We start from the raw sequence: 24,805 nt of genomic DNA on the forward strand, positions 1-24,805 counted from the left end.
AAGGACCCGCAAAAAGCGGGTTCTTCTTGCGGTGCCATAAAGATGTCACAGTGCACCAGTGGCGCACTCGTGGTGTCCTTATGATGCCAGGATGTGCAGATGCTAAGCATCTGTCGCGGTGCCATTTTGCCGCCGCCAGTACCTACTAGGCTAACCCTAGTACGTACTAGAGTTAGGGAGCGTCTGAATGGTGCACACTCCCTAACCCTACTGCTGCCACTGCCACGCTACATTTTACCGGTCTGTATCCTGCCCATACTTAGCTTTTAGAAGGCTGTCTTCAGCATCAGTTGAATAAAACTGGAGGGGAGGGGAAGATGTGGAGCTCTTAGATTTTATTAACAACTTCTTCCTAACATCGCCAATACCAGACCTTTCCTCCAGTAATTCAAGGCCCATGTAAAAAAACAGCCTTAGATGTCACAGTAGGTCAAACATAATTTGACTTGTTCATAATTTACAAATTGTACATTTCTTACCTAATAGTTAACAAAAGTTTGGCATTTTTTTTTAAAGAAAGCATTATCGTGTTGCCTTCCTTCTTTCATGTTGACAAAACATATGGTTTGTTTCTCTCTTCATATACGCTGAAGGATCTCTGACGTCCAGTTTTTGGCATATAAGATTTAACTGGTGTAATTATTTAGGATAGCATTTCACAGATCCTTATAGAGAGATCTCTATATCTGCCAGTAGGATTACAGCAGATCTATATGTGGTTTAAAGTGCTGTTGTAAATTTGTTGTTGTTGTGTGCCTTCAAATCATTTCTGGTATGTGGTGACCCTAAAGGGAGCTTATCACAGAGTTTTCTTGGCATGGTTTGTTCAGAGAGGGTTTGCCATTGCCTTCTCTGAGCCTGAGAGAGTGTGTCTTGCCCAAGGTTACCCAGTGGGTTTCCTTGACCAAGCAAGGATTCAAACTCTGGTCTCCCAGAGTTCTAGTTGAGCACTCAAACTATTCCACCACAGTAGTTTTCAGCTGGAAAGCAATATTTGCAACAGTTCTTTTACAACATTTACAACAAATATGCAATGTGTTCTAACCTGGATTCCATAGAACTCTTAGGATCCCCAAGTGTTCCTCAGGGATTTTGCAAATTTTTGCAACTTCCTGCTCTCACTTCTTCCTTGGATGCAACCCACTCACCCCACTCTGATCAGCCAGTGATCCTGAACAATGTTCAGACCTATATAATTAAATTAATGCAAATTTAATTATGTAGATTTTGTATTTGCCACATAAATAACTGATCTGACTTTGGCTTTTCTCTTTGTGTCTGGTGGGGAGATTATGCGGTCTTTATTATGACACGCTTATAGCACTATGATTCCACTTTAACTGACATGGCTGCAACTTATGGAATCCTTGGACTTGTAGTCTGGTGAGGCACTAGACAGCTTTGGCTGAGAACAGATTTCTTCTCACATTTCCAACAAGAGGGGATCATATAAACCACCTTACATCAAGATGTTCCCCACTTCTGACAAAGAAGCTTCTTGTTACAAAGTCTTTTTACACATACCCATCCCCTTTACGTCTTTGTCCTCTGTCTACCTGGAAGCTTTTAGCAGCATTAGCATTAGAAGGCTAGTAAAGGAGGCTGAAAAATCACATACTTTCAATGTTAGGTTGCAGCAGTATGTCTGCAGAAAACAGTTAAATGAAGCTTGAGCTGGGGAAGAGTGGAATTCTACTCAAGCCGATCCTACAGTAGCTGAATGTGTCTGCCTACAACAGGAAAGGCAAACAGCAACTGCCTTCAGAATCCCTTACTGAGCATGTGTAAACAGCAAAAGAGAGACAAAAGGAGAAACCAGATTAGCCTGCCTCATTGGCTAGCCCAACATGTTTTTACAAGTATAGATCTATAAGTTTTGCCAGCAAAATAGAAATCATAAGAAAAGTGAAGGTTGAAGAAAAAGAAAGAAGGAAGGAAGGAAGGAAGGAAAACACTGGATGCATTTTAGAAGAAGCTTTCATATACTGTATATATCATGTATAAATCTAGAAATTTTAGTCAAAAGATTGACCCCCAAACCTGTGTCGATTTATCCATGGGTCAATATAAATACTATACTTTAATAGTTATTTTAAAAAGGAACCATACCCAAGAACATAATCTGTCCTGGATGCACTGACCCTCCTCCACTATCTCATCCATACAGTCTTTAGTATGAGCACAAACAGTTAATATCTGCTGGAATTTTGTATGTTCTTTGTCATTGTTTTCCTTTGCATCATCCTTTACATCCTTTGTTACATGCCCTTAAATTTTACCCTCGACTTATCCATGGCCATATCAAAATCCCTAATTTTACTCCCAAAACCTGCCCTCGACTGATACATGAGGTCGATTTATAGTTGAGTATATACTGTAATCTCTAGAAAATTCAGATGTTTTGTTTACATATGCAAAGTTTACATGACCTGGTTGTTTCATATCACATGTACACGACATTAGTTTTGAATACAAAGTTTGTAAAAAAAAAAATATGTTGAATTGTTCCTCTATTTTGTAATCTATCCTTATTCTTTCCATGTTATTTTGACCTCTGGTACTAAATTTTCTGTAAAAGAAGTATTCCCTAGGAACACATCCACTTTGTTAATGGAGGTATATCTGCATATAATTTAGTAATTTTACTACAGTCCCTTAAAACAGTTGCAGTAGTCTCATTTCATTTGCAGCTTTGATAATGTAAATTGTCACTGACAGTGCTTTTTGTCATAATGAATTAGTCTTTAAGGGGCCACCAAATACTTTGATTTGGGCTGCAACACACTAACACAGTTACTGCTGTGAGACTATCCATTCTGCTTCATATAACTTTTAGTTATTCAGAAAGTAGAGGGAGGCAGAGGATCACATAGGTATGGGGAATATAGGCCTGCATACATGTCAAGCTGATAAACTACTCAGATATTGGTATAAGTGTCCTGGGAAGAAAGAGCTGGATAGATCTAAAAAGCAAAGTATTTCAGTCAGGACTGTAGACTGTGCAGGCCTCCAAGGGCTGTTGAACTGCATTTCTCAAGATCTCTTACTGTCAACTAAGACTGATGAGAGTTGAAAGAGGACAGTTTTGGGGGTGACACATCTTCCCTATCTTTGTTTCAAATGTTTGCTAAGTGCACAAAATGTAGGAGATGGTGCTGTGATAAAGAGCAGGAGCGGAGAAGAAGGTGGCACTTTGCAAGTTTGGTTACCTCTGTATGTCGCTCTACAGAAGGGCTGAGCAACTTGTTGGTAGTGTTTTTGTTTGCTTTCAAGTCATTTCCGACTTGTGGCGACCCTAAGGTGAACCTGTCCTGGGGTTTTCTTGGCAAGTTTGTTCAGAGAGGATTGGCCATTACCGACACCTGAGGCTGGGATTATGTGACTTGCCCAATGTTACCCAATGGGTTTCCATGGCTGAGCTAGGATTCAAACCCTTCTCTCCAGTCATAGTTGAATGCTCAAACCACTACACCACACTGGCTCTTTTTGCTGTAGAAATAATGTATTTCAGTACCCCTTTAACTGCTATGTCTAGGGATTTGTAGTTTTGTGAGGCATCAGCCTCACAAAGAAAGCCAGTGTGGTGTAGTAGTTGCACTAGGACACTGGAAGACCAAGATTAGCAAGATTTGTTCAGATAAGGTTTGCTGTTGCGTTCCCCTGAGGCTGAGAGCATGTGACTTATCCAAGGTCACCCACTGGGTTTCATGGCTGAGCTGGAAACTGAACCCTAGTCTCCAGAGTCATCGTCCAATACTCAAACCATGCTGACTCTCGGGCAACTTGTGATCCTCTGGATATTTTGAGCTTTCAACTCCCGTTTGTCTTAACCAGTGTTGCCAATAGTGAGAGATTTTGGAAACTGCTGTCCAGAAATGGTAGGAGGGCTACATGCTGCCAATCCCATCTATGTAATGGAATAATAGTTCCCAATACTAAGATATCGGTAGCAGCTACACTGCAGAATTAATGCAGTTTGATACCACTTTAACTGCTATGGCTCAGTGCTTTGAAATTCTGGGACTTGTAGTTTTGAGAGATTTAACCTTTTCTGTCAGACTGCTCTGGCACCACAACAATCTACAAATCCCAGGATTCCATAGGATGGTGCCATGACAGTTAAAGCAGTGTCAAATTGCAATAATTCTGCAGTGTGACAGCAGCCTAAGAGAACTAAACATAAAGCTCAGTGGCTTTGCATTCAGGAAGTCCCATGTTCCTTCTCTCAAACCAGCTCACTAGTAAAAAAAAGTGCCCTCTACTGGAGACTGTGGAAAGTGACTTTGGTTAATATCACACTACACTTTTATAGTGCTATTATTCAACTTCAATTGCTATGGAATTCTGGAGTCTGTAGTTCAGTGAGGCCTAAGAGCTTTCTGACTGAGAATTCTTAATGCCCCTCCATAAACTGTAAATCCCAGGATTCCACAGGAGGCAGCCATAACAGTTAAAGTGGGATAATAGTGCTATAACAGTGTGGCGTATTATTGTCCTAAAAACTAAGGGTTCTGGGCTGTAGGAACAAGTTGTCTAAACAAAGCAGAAGCCGTTTCCTTAATTGTAGTGTCTGAGAGAACTCTTTTACTTTCTTCCTACTCCTTTTATAAGTACCCTGGGTATGCAAAGACATCTTCTTTGTAGCAGCCCCACTAACTTAGAAATCCCTGTGGGGATAATAATAATAAAAATAGAAATCCCTGTGGGTGGAGATTAACCAAAGCTCCGTCCCACAGAATGTCAAGAAACATTCCAAAACCAGCCCATTAGATCTGGTCTTAATGGCTGGAGTTACATTGTTAGCATGGAATCATTTTAAGGCACTATCTGGTTTAATGGATTTTCAGTTCTGACTTTGAGTGTATATGGGGTCGTTCTGAGCACAGAGTATTTACTGACTCTAGTCCTGAGGTTGCAGATCTAGCTGAATGAATGAATACAAAATTAGCACAAGCACATAATGAATCATGCGATGCTTTGAAAAGGAAGCATAGAAGAAAGAGTGGCAATTGGTTTACAGCAGGGGAGGGTAGAGCACAGTGGTCAGATTTTGAATTGCGGCTCCTAACATTCCATATAATTGGCTAGGGCTGAAGGGAATCAAAGGCTGTGTCTGCACAGGCCAGAATACACCTGAAGCAGCATTGAGTGGCCTGGCCCAGGTGCTACCCCAACATCTCCCCATTATTTGGAGCCCTCCATTGCATTGCTTGGCAACTGTTCACACATGTGTCCCATTGTGCCTCCCACCATGCATCACTCCGAGTCCGAAAATGAGGCACCCAGCCACAATCACATGGCTGGTCACCTTGTTCTGACCTCAGAGGGAATGACATGTGGTAGTGGGCAGCACAACAGAATGTGTTGTAAACAACCGCCCAGCATTGCCATTGCAGGCTGCAATCTGGGTTATATGGCAGTTTTGGTGCTGGACTGGCTGGACATTGTCCAGACAGTTTGCACCAAAACCAGGGGCTGGGCCATGCATTGTTTGGAATTGGACTAATCACAGTGGGCATGGGGGGAGGATGTTTTATTTGGTCCATGCAGATAGGACTGCATTTGAAGAATCTCTGGAAGGCCACAGTTGTTTGCCCCTCCTAAGTTCACACCTTTATATATTAAGGCCAAACCACACATCTCCCATAGTCCTAGTCCAACCTCAAACTACTACACCAAGCTGAATCCTAAAAAAGAGGCTTGTCTGTGTTTTCCCCTTAAGACTGAGAGTATATATTTCTCAAGGTGTGATCCTATGGCTGAGCAGCAATTCAAACCCTAGTCACTCAGAGTCCAGACGAACACTCAAATAACTACACCATGTTGGTTCTCTAACCTGATGGTGATAGCCTTCATACTTTCAGGTAAACACCCAAGCAGAACTGGCATGGAAATGGGAACATTCTGGCTGGAATCCAGTTGGTTACATATGCTGGCATGACCACTGTTTCACCATCCCATGAACTTTGTTGGGCACTGCAAAAAGAGGCATCTAGTATCTCCTTCTGTGGCACCCTCACCCTCAGGAGATTCAACAGATTCCTCAGTGCAGCTGCATCCAGGCCACTGATCAGATGCATGTGGGTGGAAGAGGGCACCCTGACTTGTTCCAGTTGCCCTGCATAGAGTATCTTTCTTGGATACTCTATGCAGGGCAACTGGAACAAGTCAGGGTGCCCTCTTCCACCCATATGCATCTGATCAGTGGCCTGGATGCAGCTGTGCTACTCCCTGGGAACGCAATACAGCCAGAACACCCCCAGCACAACAACCTTGCAACTAGTCAATGGCTGGGAGGGTGGAGATGTACTATCTGCTATCCCTTATCTGCTGCCATGTGTACAAGGAAGCAGAAGCACTGCCACCCACCCACTTCCACTCCTAGAAAACTGGCGTGAATATAGTGGGGGAGACTTATTGCATCACATCCTCTAAGAGCCAAATTACACACACAAGCACAAGTATCTAAATCTTGCTAAGCACTTTGTATCATGAAAGCAGCTATAAGGAATGAACAATATTCAGCATAGAGATAATGAGAGATGGATGGAGAAGGTGAAGATGATACTCTTTTACATCCATCTTTTTTCCAGCTCAGGAGTCAAGGTGGCTTACAAAATGTAAAACAAAGGCAGCTAAATATCCACATCAATTGTTGTTGTTGTGTGCCTCCAAGTCATTTTTGACTTATGGCGACCCTAAGATGAACCTGTGATAGGATTTTATTGGCAAGTTTGTTCAGAAGAAGTTTGCCATTGCCAGCCTCTGAGGCTGAAACAGTGTGCTTTGCCCAAGGTCCCTCAGTGGGTCTCCAGAGTTGTAGCCACTGAGCCACACAGGCTCTTTAACATCGTAACATCTTTGTATGATTAACATATTATGATTAACATATTTCTAGGTTTTATTTTGGAACATCCTGCATGTTAGGGTGGCTTGTCCTTCTTTACGGTTGTGACATCTGGTCACCCTGCTTAGGTATCCCTGTCTGCACCCCATGATTCCACCAAAACTAACGTCCTCCTAAAGCTGCCACTCACTGTACAAAGTCACCATCAAGATTGAAATACATTACAGGATTGAAATACATTCTTTATTAGAATGGAGTGAATATACTGTAATTCAAGACTTTAAAGGAAATATATACATAGACTGTTATGTACAAATAGAAAAATTAGTTATTAAAGTGAAATGAGGTCTATAGTAAAACAGGAATAGAGGAATAGATAATGAATAAACTGTAAAATTTAATAGAAGGAAAATATCCAGGGGGAACAGCAGGGAAGGGGGGAAATGGGGAAACTATGAGAATGGAAAAAGAAGCATATGAAGCTTTGATTTTATGCATTTTCTTTTGGTATTTGATTTGTATATGGAATGTATATATGAAAATAAAGAATATTTTAATAATAATAAGAAATACATGTAGCTGCACATCACATGTTATTTTGCCCTCGGCATGTCCCCAACTGAAGATTCTGCGGCAGAGATTTGATGGGCTTGAAGGGGTGGGGGACAAGGATGGGAACTATAATATCTAGATTAGGCAGCAGCTGGGAAGGATTATTAGGATGTGCATACAACTAACTCTACTATCCAATTTCCTTTTGATATACTGGCTCAGCATAGAGTTATTAATAAGTCACCATGTTGCCCTACAAATCCCACAAACTCTCTAATGCTATTAGCAATGTTATTCATGATTTTTTGTCTCTCTCTCCCTCCTTAGGGACTAGCTGCACATCATCATGGCGTGCCTGCATGAGACCCGCACACCTTCCCCCTCCTTTGGCAGTTTCAACACTATCCTCGCTGAGAGCTCCCTCCGAAAACTGGATCCAGATGCTTCAGACTGCACCCCGGAAAAGGACCTTACACCAACACAGTGTGTGCTGAGAGATGTGCTGCCCATTGATGGAGGCGGAGGCGGGGGTGGAGGACACAGCCCCACTCCCAGCGAGGAGACCCATGACCAGTTTGCCAATAGTGTCCTTCAGCTCCATGAACATGAAGCTGGGAGTGGAGGGGGAGGGGGGGCTGGGGCTGGGGCCGGGGTCGGGGTCGGGAATCCTGAGGTGCGGCCCACCCGGTACCATGCTGACCAGGTACGGATCCACTGCCAGTCTGGGAGCGGCTTTCTGGAAGGCCTGTTTGGTTGCCTGAAGCCTGTCTGGACCATGATCGGCAAAGCATATTCCACTGAACACAAACAGCAGCAAGAAGGTGAGCGCGGGGGGGGGGGGGGTGTTACTTGTGGGAACGATAGTGGTGGATAATTGGAAAGTAAGGAAACCTAACCTAACTTAACCTTATGGAAGCAACAGTGGTCTTGTGACTTTGCCTAACAAGAGCTTTAACGCAATGGGCAGAGTCCATGCTTTGCATACAAAACATCTTTGTAAAGCTGTATCAGCAGTACAGAAATAATGCAGTTTGACACTGCTTTAACTCCCATGGCTCCATCCTATGGAAACCTAGAGGTTTGTAGTTTGTTGTGGCACCAGAGCTCTCTGACAGAGAAAGCTAAATATCTCACAAAACTACAAATCCCAGGCTGCTTTAGAATGGAGCCATGGCAATAAAAACAGTGTCAAACTGAATTATTTCTGCAGTGCAGATGAGGCCTAAGTCAGCACCTTCCATCTCAAGTAAAAGTGGAGCAAGGCAACTTTGTGAATCTCTTTGTGAACAACTTTGTTACCTGATTCTGTGATACGCAACACATGCTGAATTTCCCTCTTTTACGTAATCACTAGATATACAGGAGTCTCCAGTTTTCACTCTGGCATAGCTAAGGCCGTTTGTTGTTAACAGACCTTGGCCAACCCCAACTCCATCTACCTTTCCTAGCATTATTGCCTTTTCAAATAAGCCATGTCTTCTCATGATGTGGGCCAAAGTACAAAAGCCTCAGTTTGATCATCTTGGCTTCCAGAGAGATTTCAGGCTTGATCTGTTCAAGGACCCATTTTTTGTCATCTTGTATCCTTAGAATTCTTTTCCAGCACCATATCTCAAATGACTTGATTTTCTTCTTATCTGCTTTGTTAACTGTCCAGCTCACACATAGTGATTGGGAATTGGACAATTCTGGTTTGAGTGCTCTCTCTCTCTCTCTCTCTCTCTCTCTCTCTCTATATATATATATATATATATATATATATTTCTCTTTATGATTTTGTCAAGTTCTTTCATAGCTGCCTTTCCCATTCCTAGTCTTCTGCTTTCTATTGTTAATTTTTATCCCTACAACTCCCAGCATGGACAATGGGGGACATCTAGGAGTTGTAAGCAAAACAGTCACTTTTCTAGGCTCTTTGATTCAAAATAAAACAGCTTTACTAATGCTGCAAGACTAAAGTCCTGATTGTAACTCTAAAAGAGGAAGTGAAAAACCCAGTTCTCATAAAGGCCTCTTGCCTTGTTCATAAATTTGCTCCTTGATCTTCTCGAGTCTACAAGAACATGGTAACTACTGATTCTCAGGGAGCATCTGTGCCCAGGAGAGGCTTTTACTATCTTCAGTTGTTGTAGATTATGTAACTTGGAATGCAAACTTGGTATGCGTAGGGGAACAGGGCTCTCCGGCCCCAACAACACATGCTGCAAATGGTAAAGATTATTACTGCAGTATGTGTTACCTTGAGTGGCCTTTGAAAAGAGCTTGGAAACAGAAGCTGATCCAGACTGCAACGACTCGACTTTTAATGGTCATTAGCCAAGGACTGCATCTTTCCTTAAAAGATCTTTGTTATTTGCCAGTTTGTTTTTGGGCTGATTTCAAAATGTGTTCTGGACACACAAATCTTAAAACTATCATTTCTATGACTACTCATTCAGGGAAAGTTACTTCATTTAACCTACCACTTGCTAGAGCAGCAGGAAGAAGGGAAATACTTCAGTGGCATTGTACTATTGATTTGACATGTACTATCGTCAAATGTCAGGCTGTTATTTCCCCCATGGTTCTGTTTTACTCAGACTGAAGAAAACTCAACATTTAAAAATGAAAACAGAAGTGATGTGCAGTGTAGATCCCATTACATCCTCTCTTCCATCCTTCTTTTCTTAAGGGTGGCCTTTTGATGATATCAGAATAGTGAGGCTACCTTAACTCAGCACATGCTCCCTGAAGCCTATATAAGGTTTGCCATTTTATGATCCTATTGCAGCTATGAAAACACAACAGGATGCAAACGTGACTAAACTGCAGTACTCCAGAGAGTGTGGACAATAACTTGTAATTCCACTTGTAGTGATTTGGCAGGGTCTGGAAAAATTAGTTGAGGGATTCTGGGAGCTGTAGTCAAAAAGTAACTCTTCCATGCTGTGTGATTTGGTAGAGCTAGGGTCGACCCATCTGGAAGCAACCATTGTTGTTTTAGAACATTTTATTTATGTCCAGCGTAACCCAAAACATACTGGGGAGTGGATTTCGAATGGCAAACCCAAATTACAAAACAGAAATAGACAATCAGAAGAAGGACCCTGTTGCAAGTTCTTGTCACAGCCTCTGTCATTGATGGGAGAGAGGTGGGAGCATCCTCCTCCTTGTGCCCCAAGCAGAAGTTGAGCTGACCTCCTACACTCAATCTAGCTGCTGGCTCTTAAAGTAGGCGGAGAGGTCAGGCCAGCAGATGTTACTTACTGTAGGTAGTGTTGACATGGGCTAAATAATATGCCTTCTCCACATAATCCCAGCAACCAGTCCGGATGATGTACCTGGTTCTAGTGCATACTATCCAGATGACATACTGCCAGTTCAGTAGCAAACCCACTATATAACACCCTTACAATGGTTGTAAATAAATCACCTTTTGCTCTGAATCTTCTAGGAAAATCCTAGCCTTTCATTGCTATGCTGGGTGGCTTTTTTCAATGCGTCCTGCTGTGCCACCAAGTGCCACCACCTCCAGAGTGAGGTCAGAATGAGGTGCTCACCAATGTCATAGATGCTGGGCACCTCATTCTGACCTCAAAATGAGTGACTCACGCCACTTGCAGAGTATTCTGGCCAATGCAAACACCACCTTAGTTACACAAATGTAACTAAGTAACTGGTGCAGAATATCAACATATATTTGTAACAAAGGCAGTTACTTACATTGATGAAAAACTAATTTCCAAAGCCTTTTTAGAATGAAAGGTCGTAATCTTTTTTTGTGAGTGTCCTTGAAGACAAGGGTGAATCTGGTGACCAGATTCCTAAATTGATGTATGGCTGAGGTAACACTGATGTATGGCTGAGGTAACCGATCTTAAAAATAAAAAATAATAAATAAATAAAATTTTTATTTATATGCCGCCCTTCCTACGATCAGGGCGGCTTACAACAATATAAAATATACAAAAATACATAGTTACAAAATTAAAAACAAACAACAAGCAAAAGCCCCATAGCCCAACCTCTTGGCCACGGAAGAGGAGGGAGGCCCACAGGATATTTATTCGGGGAATGCCTGTTGGAATAGGAAGGTTTTAAGGTCCTTCCTAAATTGGGCCAGGGTAGTAGACGAGCGGAGCTCTGTGGGCAGCGCATTCCAAAGGGCTGGGGCAGCTATGGAGAACGTCCTCCGAGTGGTGGAGGCCAACCTAGCCCCAGGCACCTTCAGCAGCTGCTGCCCAGACGTTCTGAGGGTGCGAGGCGGAATGTACGGGGAGAGGCGGTCCTTTAGGTATCCTGGGCCCAAGCCATTTAGGGCTTTATAGGTAATTACCAACACCTTATATTGGGCTCGGAAGCGAATGGGCAGCCAATGGAGCTCTTTTAAAACCGGTGTTATATGGCTGGTCCTGGGAGCACCAGTGACCAGCCGGGCTGCCATGTTCTGCACCATTTGCAGCTTCCGAGTTTGGTATAAGGGTTGCCCCATGTAGAGTGCGTTGCAGAAGTCCAATCTCGAAGTTACCAGAGCGTGTACAACCGTTTCTAGGTCCCTCTGGGCCAGGTATGGGCGCAGCTGGCGAATAAGCCGAAGCTGATAACAGGTGCTCTTGACCGTCGCGTTCACCTGAGCAGTCAAGTGAAGCGACGAGTCAAGAAGCACCCCCAGACTGCGCACGGAGTCCTTCACAGGGAGCGTGACCCCGTTTAGGACAGGTGGAACCACCGCCATTCCTGGGCCAGGAGAACCTATCACTAGTACCTCCGTTTTCTCTGGATTCAGCTTGAGTCGGTTTTCCCTCATCCAGCCCATTACTGACTCTAGACAGGCCACGAGAGGAGAGACGCCATCCCCAGTCACTGCATCAGTCGGAGACATAGAGAAAATTATTTGGGTGTCATCAGCGTATTGATAACCCCGCGCCCCATGTCTCCGGATGATCTCTCCCAGCGGTTTCATGTAAATGTTAAATAGCATGGGAGACAGAATGGCTCCTTGAGGGACCCCAGTTATAAGGGCCCTCTCATCGGAGCACACGTCTCCCAGCTGCACCATCTGGGACCTCCCAGAGAGGTAGGACCGGAACCACTGGAGCGCAGTGCCCCCGATTCCCACCTCTGCCAGGCGCCCCAGAAGGATATCATGGTCTATGGTATCGAAAGCCGCTGAGATGTCCAAGAGCACCAGCAGGGATACGCTTCCCCTGTCGATGCCCAGACGGAGATCATCGACCAAGGCGACCATGGCCGTCTCAACCCCGTAACCCGCCCGGAAGCCAGTTTGAAATGGGTCCAGATAGTCCGTTTCATCCAAGACCGCCTGAAGCTGGACAGCAACCGCCCTCTCGATCACCTTTCCCAAAAATGGTAGCAGCGAAACAGGCCGATAATTATTATGTACCAGGGGGTCGAGGGAGGGCTTTTTTAGGATCGGTTTTACAATGGCCAATTTAAGATCCGATGGAAATAGCCCATCCCTCAAAGATGAATTAATTATCCGGCGTAACAATGATGTTACCACCGGTCCCCCCTGGGCCGCTAACCACGAGGGACAGGGATCGAGAGAGCAGGTTGTCTTCCGAACACTTCCGAGGATCTTGTCCACATCCTCGGTACTCACCAACTCAAAACTGATCCAGTTTAACATAGTCCACGGAGGCTCTGGACACTTCTACCCTAGGTTCTGCATTAATGTCGGCGTTCAGACTTTCGCTTATACGAGAAGTTTTTTCCGCAAAAAAGTCGTTAAACAAGTCACAGCAGGCCTTAGAAGGTTCAAGAATCTGGTTCAGGGCGGGAGGGAGCTGAGTTAGCTCCCTAACCACCCTGAACAACTCTGCCGGACGCGACTCAGCGGACGCAATACGAGCACCATAGAACGAGTTCTTTGTTGCTCGTATTGCCTCTCCGTAGTCCTCTAACAGTTGGTCTAGGAGAGTCTTATCATCTAAGCGAAGGTGTTTCCGCCAACGATACTCTAGCCGTCGCAGAGCTCGCTTCCTTGCCCGGAGATCTTCCGTATACCAGGGCTTGCGTTTGGAAGCGGGCCTGAGAGGGCGCTTGGGAGCGATCCTGTGTATAGCCCTAGAAAGACCAGTATTCCAAATACCGGTGAGGGCATCAACAGAGTCGCCGTCATTTCCAACCGTGAGCCCCTCTAAGGCTTCTTGGAACCTCTCAGGTTCCATCAGCCTTCGAGGGTGGACCATCCTAACAGGTCCACCACCCCCGGGGGGGATCTGGGTAGAGGCCTTGAGTTTCACCTCTACCTGTGCAGTGCAACATTCACAAGCATGACTTTGCTTTAGACCAGGGATGGCCTATTGGCACCCACAGGCCAGCTATGTAGCCTATGCTCCAGAGCAACTTTGTCTCCCACCCCAGTGCTCCCACCCAAATTTTAATCAAGATATAGCAAAACATACCTTTATGTCATGATACTTTTAAGAACATGAAGCATTGAGACCTTATGCATTTATTTTATTTGTGCTGTATTATCCTAGTAACAGGGAAGCCTCAAACACTGTTGGCCTATTAGGGTAGGTGGCTGCTCAGGCAGCCACATAGATTGAAATCCAGCTTCTATGGGAGGAAAGAAGTTGTCATTTTAGCTGTAATTGGAACTGTTCATGAACAAGACAGAGGTTTTGATAGAGGTCTCATGTGGAAACAGAGGCCGTGTCTGCACTGGCCGGGATGCTCCAGGGGCATCCAGGGGCATCCTGGCCCAGCCACTGCCCCATTCTTCACTCGAGCCACCTGGTGCATCCATCACCACCATTGGTCACTCGCTTCTGAGATCAGAACAAGGGGCATAGCAACAGTCACATGCTGAGCCCCTTGTTCTGAACTCAGAGCGAGGCAGACATCCAGGTAGCTCAGTGGAATGTCTGTGTAGACAGCTGCCATGGCATGGAAACAAAGGCTCTGGATCTTCCTGGAAGATCCATAGCGACAGGTTTTGGGTTATTTTTTTAAAAAAAGTTCTTATTAACCTTGTTATGCCTCTGTTCTGTTGCTGGATGTGCCGGACTATTGTCCAGACTGCCCATGTCAGAACCAGGGGTTCGCCCATGTGTCATCCAAGTAGGATAATGCCAGAACAGGGGGGAAATGGGCCTTTTACCCCCTGCAGACATGGCCTAAGGAATGGAGAAACAAAGGGTCAATTACTGAAGGAAAGGCGCAGGCCTTCAAGCAGAAAGTTAGATGTTGTGTTGAACATGAGACTTCAGGAGAAGAAAAAAAGAAATTAAGGGATTGAACCCAGCAGTCTCTAATCAGAGAAGAGGTACTGAATCATAACCTTTCCACTTTCCCCTGAATAATTGTGGACTACCACTTTCTTTCCCTCTCGATACAGATCCATGGGAAGTGCCCTTTGAAGAGATTATGGACTTGCAGTGGGTGGGCAGTGGGGCTCAGGGAGCTGTTTTCCTGGGACGCTTCCATGGGGAGGAAGTGGCTGTCAAGAAGGTGCGAGACCTCAAGGAGACAGACATCAAACACTTGCGGAAGCTGAAACACCCCAACATTATTACCTTCAAGTGAGTATGGACAAAGGTAGGATGCCTCATAGAGTGACCTGGCAGCTTCTGAAAGGTTTATTATACTGTTGTGCTGCTACTGAGTGATCTTAAAAGCATATTGCAACACACAGCAATAATAACAAGATAGCAGTAGGAGTTATGACAACAAACCATTTACGCTACAAGCACACAACCCAGCAACCCTGAGTATTTTGGCCACTGAATGTGTATCCCTTCTTCCTTCCAGTCCCAAGGGTTGTTGATGCAGAAGATGCTCTCTGCCAGCAGTAGGGCAGAATAGGATTGGATACATACTGTCTGAAGATGCTGCTTCTTTGTCTAATGGCTGAGGCCAGGTTGATTTCCCCCCTACCTATTTGTTTATCAGTTGTCTTCAGGTCCCTTAGAGCATATAAAGAGTGCTTTTTGCTCACCTCTGAGTAGCAGCTGCAGCCCACTTCATGTTCCTAAACAGAAGGATCACTTGTGAGGCAGATGGAAATACCAGAGTTGTTTTTATGGGAGTGGTGCAGGGCATTAATACTGGCAAGTAATTGTTATTAATTTTGCCCACTTGCAGGGGGAGAGCAATTTAATTTCTCCATCATTATCATTGAACTATCCTTAAATATGGAGACTGTTATAAGCAGAATGTGTCCATAGAAGTCCCCTCAGTATATCTTACACCCAAGCTAGTGTGGATGGGATGTATGGCAGGCAGCCTTTATTATTCCTGAGAGTAAAATTAAGGGGTTTCCATTTCGTATACTTCTGATTGATAATCTCTGAAGAGGCTCAACTACATAGCGTCTGGGGCCTTGTATGCACTGTAGAAATAAAGCAGTTCAACACTGCTTTAATTGCCACAATGCTGTGGAATTTTGGGATTTGTAATTATGCAAGATATTTTTTGAGCCTTCTGGTGCCCCAACAAACTGCAAAGCCCAGGATTCCATTGGATAGAGTTGTGGCAATTCAATCAGTGACGAATTGCATTATTTCTGCAATGCAGATGCAGATTTGGTGGTCCAATTTTGCCAGATCATTTGTAGAGATGACTTAGCCCCCCTGCCTAATCTGAGAGGTAGGCAGTGCTCCCCTTGGCCTCTTGTTTCAGGGTTCATGATGGTGGGGCTGTTATTCAGCAAAAGATAAAACATATCTTTAAAAAAAAAGCAACATTATTTTATTTATATCCTGCCCTTCTTCCAAAACTAGGATTCAAGTCAGCTAGACAAAATACTGGCAAAAACTTAAGCTGAAAGCACAATAGAACAGACTAGAACATTAAAATACAATTGAGTTCAAAGCAAATTAAAATTACATCATGAAGAAAACACAGCACCCACCTGGTAAAAGTCCTCTTCCTTGGAAGCCAATTGATTTCCCACAGCTCTGCTGAACAAAAAGGTCTTTGCCTGCCCACCAAAGGGCAGGACAGCTTCCCTCGAGAATTGGTTTAAAAGTCTCAGAGCAGCTCTAAACCTCAACGTGATACCATTCTGTGAACACATTCCTGTTTTGTTTTACAAGTGGTGTTACAATTGGATGTCTTTCGGTGTTTTTTCCTCTGCCACTGCCAAATTTTATGCCACTGCCCCTTATTTTAGTAGGTCCACATATTTTGATCCCCACATAGATCCCAGCTGATGCCTCAACATGTCCCATTTTGTTTTCTCTCCCTTGTCTTAGGGGTGTGTGTACCCAGGCCCCCTGTTACTGCATCATCATGGAATTTTGCGCCCAGGGCCAACTGTATGAAGTACTGCGTGCTGGGCGGAAGGTCACCCCCTCCCTCTTGGTCGACTGGTCTATGGGCATTGCTGGTGGCATGAATTACCTGCATCTCCATAAGATCATCCACCGTGATCTCAAGTCACCCAAGTAAGAAGGGAAAGGGAATCAATGAGGGGGTCTCTGTGTATATGTGCAGAAGGTTGAAGACCGTTGAATGAGGATTACAGGGGGATAGAGAATCCAAGATGGGAATGGAGTATGGGCTAGGTGACTCCCTGCCCCCCCCCTTTAAAAAAAATCAACACAATTTTTAAAGTTCCAGTAAGGATGGACTTCCCAAATGCCAATATTATGAGGGTAGTATGTGCTTGGCATCTACATTCCTCAGTGAAGTAATCCACTTCCTAGGTCTAGAAAAACCACATTTATAATCTTCACAAATTATGTAGGTCAAGCAATAGAGTTAGTGTTGGCATAGAGGTTTGAGTGCTGGACTATAACCCTGGAAACCATGGTTCAATTTCCAGCTTGGTCATGAAACTTGCTGGGTGACCTAGGCAAGTTGCATGCTCTCAGCCTCAAGGGAAGGCAACGGCAAACTTCCGCTGAACAAATCTTGCCAAGAAAACCCCATGATAGAGTTGCCTGAGGGTTGCCATAAGTTGGAAACAACTGGAAGGCACACAACACACATAAATTATGTAGGTCAAGCAATAGAAGATCTGGCTCTGATTCCCTCCCCCATTACCAGGCCTATAGTGCATGTCCCTCACTATTAGCGCTTTTGGTATTTGTGGTGACTTACAGAGTTTCAGAAAAGACAAGTTACATTACACATCCTTCCATGTCCCTTCTTTAGTGGGGTGTGTTGCAGTTGCTCCTGCAGGCTTCTGCTCTTTAATTAGAGAAGATGTTGTGTGCCCCCTGGTGATAATTAGGAGCATTGCATTGCTTTCTAATTACCTCCCCTGCCCTTTCATTTCCACTGTGGCTAAGAAATAGGATTATTCCAGTTCACACTTCTTATGGGCTCACTCCTTTCCCCAGCATGCTGATCACCTATGATGATGTGGTGAAGATCTCCGACTTTGGCACCTCCAAAGAGCTTAGTGACAAGAGCACCAAGATGTCTTTTGCTGGCACAGTGGCCTGGATGGCACCAGAAGTCATTAGGAATGAGCCTGTTTCTGAGAAAGTAGACATCTGGTAAGGAGAGCTGAGCTGTGAAGAGGAGGGTGCAGAGAGAACAAGAAGGGTGTGAACAGTGGATAGAGTGCAAGGGATAGGGCTGGGAAAGTCTCTTCTCACACACATACTCCTGTGCACATACTGGGAACTGCAACTCCCATCAATCTCACCTGGAACTTTGTGGGTTTTCTTCATAAACATGTTGCATGTACATACTCAAATCAAAACTCTTATTATCCTCTCTCTTACCCCTACACCTTAGGGGCGTCATTCTCCACTCATTTTCATCTCAAAGGAAGCAATGGGTAATTTTAGCCATTTTCCTCCCGCTGTAAGGAAGTCTTTAAAAACATGCAATTTTTGAAGCCTGTTCACAGTTTGGGTCTTCTTCTGGGCAATATTTGCCCATGATTGTTTTGCACAATTAATAGCATTTTCTACATTGGAAATGTTGAAGGAAATAATATTCCTACAGAGAAATATTATTTTCTGTGCAGGATATGCTGTTTCTTGCACAGAAAATGCTATTTCCTATGATAAACAACGGTGTGCTAATTTTGTACAAAATAAGTCCCAAATTGCAAAGATTCATGTCAGTACAGGATTCTTGTCACAGTTTCTTAACATTCAAAAAACATGTTTTTCAGCCATTTTTGAATACTTGTATTATTTATACCCCTACTACATGCACACAGATGGATCATCACAGTGGACAGTAGTGCTCCAATATGGTGCCATCCAGATAAACTGGACTGCAACCCCCACTCACATGTGCACACACAAACCACAACATAGAACAGCCTGCTCCAATGTGATCCCAGACTATGTGGCAGTCATGTCAGGCATTGGTCCATATCACAATACACTATTGTAGTATTATTATTCCACTTTAACTGCTATGGCTGCCTCCTGTGAAATTCTATGGTTTGTAGTCTCGTAGGGCCAAAAAGATCTCTGGGTGAGAATTCTAAATGACCCTCCCCGAACTGTAAATCCCAGGATTCCATGGGAGGCAGCCATGGCAGTTAAAATGAAGTAATAGCTATATAACTGTGTAGTGTGATATTGCCCTATGATTCCCATTGCATATGTGCATGTTCAAGAAGTGGCCCTGTAGACTAGAGCTGTTTCCCATCTTAGAGTCTTCCAAGTATGTTGGACTATATCTCTCATCACACACAAGAGACCACATGATGATAGAGAACAACTTTTCCCAATTTGGTACTTTTCAGATGTTTCATACTACAAGTTGAGTCTCCCTTATCCAAAATGCTTGGGACCAGAGGTATTTTGAATTTTGGGGTGATTTTGGAATACCTGTATTTGCATAAACATCCATTATGAAATATCTTGGAGATGGGATCAAAGTCTAAACACAACATTTATTTATGTTTCATACACGCCTTACACACATAGACTGAAGTTAATTTTATACACTATTTTAAATAATTTTGTGCATGGAACTAAGTTTGTATATATTGAACCATCAGAAAGCAAAGGTGTCTCTATCTCAGCCACCCATGAAAAAGTGCTGGTTTTTGGATTATTTTGGATTCTGGAATTCTGGATAAGGGAGACAATCTCTATAGCTGCCATCATCATGCTAGAGTGAGAATAATGGCAGGCCAATGCATCTGGTGAGGACCTGGTTATGGAAAGTTGAAACCCAAATACTATTGAGAAATAAGACTGAACGTGGCTGGAAAGGAAAGTGAAAAAGGGAAATGGGGTGGAGATCATTGTCCATGTCTGTTGGGTCCTACCCCTCTTGACTTGACTTTCATTCACCCTCTCCCAGGTCCTTTGGCGTTGTTCTTTGGGAGTTGCTAACAGGAGAAATCCCTTACAAGGATGTGGATTCCTCAGCCATAATCTGGGGTGTGGGCAGTAACAGCCTCCACCTGCCTGTGCCCACCAGCTGCCCCGATGGTTTCAAGATCCTGCTAAGACAGTGCTGGTGAGTCTATAGCAATAGAACTTTTCTCTGTGTCTGTGGTGAGAACCTAAAATGTATGTGATCCAGCCTGCTCAATGCATGATGCTCTAAAACAAGTACATGCTGTAGCACTGAGCTAGATATTTTCTCTGTTCATGAGCAAGTTGCCAGAATATACTTGTGTGGTGACAATCCAGAGAAAAAAATGTTTGTGGCCCTGGACAGCATTGAATAATTGGATCCAAACTTGGATTCAGACTTAGGGCTTGTCTATACTGGGGAGAAAGGCCAAACTCTCCCCGAAGCCGATACTGGCAATCCTCACAAGATATAACTACTCACAGGGAGATGCTGCATTTTTTGGCCCTTAACCTGACTTTACCCCAGATAAGCAAAGTCAGGGAAAAACCTGGTGTTTCCCAGAAATCCTGGTGGAACTTTGGGTTCTTTTGGCATGTGGACACCTGGAACAGATCTGATCTGGCCTGATACATTGTCCACATGCCAAGAGCTGCACCATTCCCTTTCCCTGTGCTGAGCAGCGCAGGGAAAGGGGAAGGCCTGTTTTCAGAGCTGCCTCACCTGCTTCCTCCATGTAAAGCCTGCATAGCATGCCATTGTGTCTGCTGAGGTTGGAACTAGGTGCCCATGGAATCAACAAGGATGGAGTAGAGCAATCCCTCCTTGTTGGTTACATAGTGGGATGCCATATTCTGACCTCAGCAGGGGCCTGCTTGGTCAGTGAGCCGAAAGCACTAGCACCGAGGGAGAAAGGCCAGCAGGGCTGATGTGCCAGCCTGGCTGGCTCATGTGCACAATGCCATGACACCATGCAAGTTTTGGCCTGTTCCATGTGGTCAACATCATGGTCAGTCTGGGGCATAATGATCTGGACTGATCCTGGATTAAGCTGCTGTATAGACATGCCCTTAGTCAGAGTGAAACCACTGAAATTAAATAGCCTTCCTTGTGTGACTGCACTTACACTTTGGGACAACTTTCCATCGAGTACAAGGGATATGTTGACAATAATATTGCTTCTCCACATGCTGAACACTCACTTCTTTTACCTATTCCCTTGATACTGCCAGATTGGATGGTGAATGTACTAAGAATTTTTCAGGTGCCCATCTTGTTTTATTATTGCTAGTTTTTTGCATTATTTTATTTACACAACACTTTGTGCATTAATATAAAGACAGAAGTGTTTTTAACTAATATATAAATTGTTGTTACATGCCTTCAGGTCGACTCAACTTTGGATAGCTTGATTTATGTCAATCTGTCATAAAGGAGATTTGCATTGCCTTCTTCTGGGAAGCTGAGAAGGTGTGATTTGTCCATGTCACTCAATGATTTTCCATGGCCATGCAGATATTAGAATCTGATCTCCCAGAATTCTAGTCCCACACTCAAACCACTACACCAGTTTGGCATCTCTAAGGTCACTTAAACTTTAATTAATAGTCATTATTAATATATGTCCCACTGACAGCCAGTGTGATGTAGTGGTTTGAGTGTTGGACTACGATTCTTAGAGATCAGGGTTTGAATCCCTAATCAACCATGGAAACCCACTGGTCACACTCTCTTAGCCTCAGAAGAAGGCAATGGCAAACTCCCTCTGAACAAATCTTGACAAGAAAACCCTGTGATAATTTCATCTTAGTGTTGCCGTAAGTCAGGAACAACTTGAAGGCACACAACAAATGCATTGGATTCTCTCTGATTATAATTAACATCTGGACCTAACTCACTGTTTGCAGGTGTTTGTCTGTGTTAATAATTTCCGAAGAGAAATGGCTGAGTGTCAACAAATTAATTCTGTGGCACTTTCCAGACAAACCTATTTATTATGCCAGAAGTTAATAAGTTAGTTATCGCTTGCTATACTTTCTACGTTTCAGTTCCCTCTCACCTCACTATTTACATTTCCTGACACAACACACACTTCCACATCTGTTATGTCGTGTGTAGCTTAGAGAGTAATACATACAGTATGTTAGTCTTTAAAGTGCCACAAGACATTTTGCCACTGTGTCATTCCACTTGTGTGGAAAAGCTTCCACACAGCTGCTGCCAGAGAAGGCTGTAGCTCTCCATGCAAGAGGAATTATACTGTATGTGTACCTGATGGGAGGCAAGGAGAGGATTTGCCCCAGAAATGCAAAATTCAGAGTAATATTTCTATCACTATTTAAATTATAGATATATCCCACTGCTTGCCTATACTATGCAGAAGTTCATGCTTTGCTTGTATGACAAGAACCTAGAAATGACCACAGCCATGGCCTCTTTTCCATTAACTGTAGCAAAATGTAGGGCAAAACTGTTAAATGAAACAGAAAGAAACAATAGTTGAAATATCTGCTACCACTACTCCTTCTTCACATGAAGCAGCAAACAATTCTCATCAAAACATTTACATCAGTACTTTACTATTTAAATTAATATGCTTAGAATCCCCCCACACACACACACACACACATACACATATAAATACAATCCATTTTGTTATACTTTCTGGGTACTATCTCAGCCTGAGGCTCAGTGTATTAGCCCTGTTCCAAACACATTATGTTCATCCCAAAATGTTCCATTTCTTTTCCTTCATTAGGAATAGCAAACCTCGGAACCGTCCATCTTTCCGTCAGATCCTGTTGCACCTTGACATTGCCTCGGCTGATGTACTCTCTACACCGCAAGAGACCTATTTCAAATCCCAGGTGAGCTTCCTTGGAATTGAGCTCTCAACAAATAAATGTCATATTTGGATGTAATTTCCTCCTGTGACTTTCATGGCTTTTAGCCATCAATTTTTTCCCAAGAGCCCAACATGTAATGTGTAATATATGTTAGGATTATTGGTAACCTTCTCTTTTAGAAAGAGTTTCCCACATTTTAGCCTCTCAGCAACCTTATGAAGTACGTTAGGATGAACAAGGATATGGCTGGCTCTAGCTCATGATTAAGGAACATTTGGCCCTCCCAATATTTTGGATTACAACTGCCATAACCCCTTAATATTAGCCTCACTGTCTAAAATGTCAGGTAGCTGAAGTCAAATACATCTGGAGGGCTAAAGATTCGCAACTTCCTTTGCCCAGCATGCTAGACCATGTAATGCCATCCAGATTTCTTGGATTATAACTCCCACCATCCCTGACTATTGCCTGGGTTGGCTAATACTGACGGGAAGCCTTATGGCTGCCACAGGTTTTGGACTTCCCATCAGTATTAGCCAACACAGCCAACTCATTCACTAGTGTGCAATCCCACTGAGTTCAACGGGGCTTACTTCTGACTAAAAATGCTTAGGACTGCACAGTTGGAAAGAAATGCCAACTACTAATATTTTTTTCTTCAGAATCTCAACAAAATAAGCAATAAACATTTCTCCCCCCAGTGAATTCAAGTGGACTTCCGTTTCATCAATTTGCCGACAAAGCACTTCAAGCTTGCTACCCCTGCATCCTATCTCCTGAATTCCAGTACTGAGTCTAATTGTCTGCTTGCAGTGCAGTGCACATTGTAGTCTAGGTTATTATTATTATTATTATTATTATTATTATTATTATTAACCTTTATTTATAAAGCGCTGTAAAATTACAAAGCGCTGTACATACAATCTTTTTAATTGGACGGTTCCCTGCCCTAAGGCTTACAATCTAAAAAAGACACGACACAAAAGGAGAAGGGGAAGGGGATGAGGGCCAACAGTTCTTCTCTACCTCCGAGGCCTGGATCAGGGGAGATGGACTGGAGGGAGGACATAGCAATACAGGAAATGATTCAATAATAGGTAGTATGATTCAATAATAGGTAGTATGATCTACTCAGGAGTGGTCCTGCTTAGAGGCAAGATTTGGACTGAGTAGCCATTTGGTGCTAGGCATCTCTAGCCGTGCAAAGATATTGGCTTTTCATAAATTAGGCTGCATCTGCACTGCAGAAATAATGCAGTCTGGTACTGCTTTTATTGCATTGGTTCCATCCTGTGGAATCTTGAGATTTGTCATTTGTTGTGGCACCAGAGCTTTCTGATGGAAAAGAATAAATATCTCACAAAACTACAGATCCCAGGATCCAATAGCAGTGAGCCATGGCAGTTAAAACAGTGTCAGACTGCATTAATTCTGTAGTGCAGATGCAGCCTAAAGCTGATTCCACTAGTCACCTTAGCCATCACTTCAGGGGAATTTTGCACTGAGAATATAAAAGCCAACATTGATCAGAATGTTTATCTGCATAACTGATTTCTTTCTCCTGACTTTTAATGCTTTCTGTGGGATGCACATTCTCTTGGGATTTATTTTTTGTTTTGTTTTTTTACAAAAGGTTTAAGAAAAGTTCTGTTGCCCCACCTTATTGGATAAGCCCCCTCCCATTCTTTTTGTGTAGGCTTTGGATTTTTCCTCCAGCCTTCTTTAACTGTGGTCTAAAATGCTCACTCACTTCAATGGCCTCTGTATGCGGCCGCAGACATGAGAAGGTATGCTTCATTCCAAACTGATTTCACTTCTCACATGTAAACACTCTTGGGCTGAGATTCTGTATTGTGGAGTGTAGCATAAAAGGTCCACAGGCAGACCTACACTGCAGCTTCCCTCTCATCCCTTCCAGGTCTCACCATTTAGCTTGATGGCCATTCACTGGCTGATGGAAAGTGGTGGAATAAAAAAATGTACAAAATGTGAGAGCCAAAGTGGTACAATATGGTGACCTAGCCAGACATAGCCCAATGATACCATCGACTGGGGTCTCCTGAGGTTTTGGCAGATGATGTCATTGTTCTACATCTGGCTATGGAGATAAGGGCTGGAATTCTGTGAGAGACATTCATATACATGAGTTTCCCTTACACATACAGATGTCTTCTTTTGGGAGCTGTAGGGGTTGATATTCCTTTCCTCCCTCCACAGCACCCCACACCCCCTCTCAACTTTTTGAAAAGCCTCAAAATTTGCCTAGCACAGCCATTCTGTGCTTCACAGTGAGTAGGCAGCCTTGGAGAAACATCTGGCTACATCCCTA

General features: G+C 43.6%; 1 protein-coding gene across 4 annotated transcripts in view; it reads left to right on the top strand.

Moving 5' to 3' along the window:
• The window catches only part of MAP3K12 (mitogen-activated protein kinase kinase kinase 12), a 164,653-nt gene that overhangs the window by 120,831 nt on the left and 19,017 nt on the right, over positions 1-24,805 (top strand). For all 4 annotated transcript variants that reach the window (XM_089481342.1, XM_089481356.1, XM_089481335.1 and 1 more), the window contains exons 2-7: positions 7,727-8,220; positions 14,745-14,928; positions 16,603-16,794; positions 17,695-17,853; positions 19,634-19,792; positions 22,389-22,497. In XM_089481342.1, coding sequence (XP_089337468.1) covers positions 7,746-8,220; positions 14,745-14,928; positions 16,603-16,794; positions 17,695-17,853; positions 19,634-19,792; positions 22,389-22,497 — 1,278 coding nt within the window. In that variant the 5' untranslated portion in view covers positions 7,727-7,745. The remainder of the gene's footprint in view (positions 1-7,726; positions 8,221-14,744; positions 14,929-16,602; positions 16,795-17,694; positions 17,854-19,633; positions 19,793-22,388; positions 22,498-24,805) is intronic.

The sequence above is a fragment of the Sceloporus occidentalis genome, unplaced genomic scaffold, assembly GCF_023333645.1.
Source record: "Sceloporus occidentalis isolate IW3139 unplaced genomic scaffold, rSceOcc1.0.p SCAF_1, whole genome shotgun sequence".
NCBI lineage: Eukaryota > Metazoa > Chordata > Lepidosauria > Squamata > Phrynosomatidae > Sceloporus > Sceloporus occidentalis.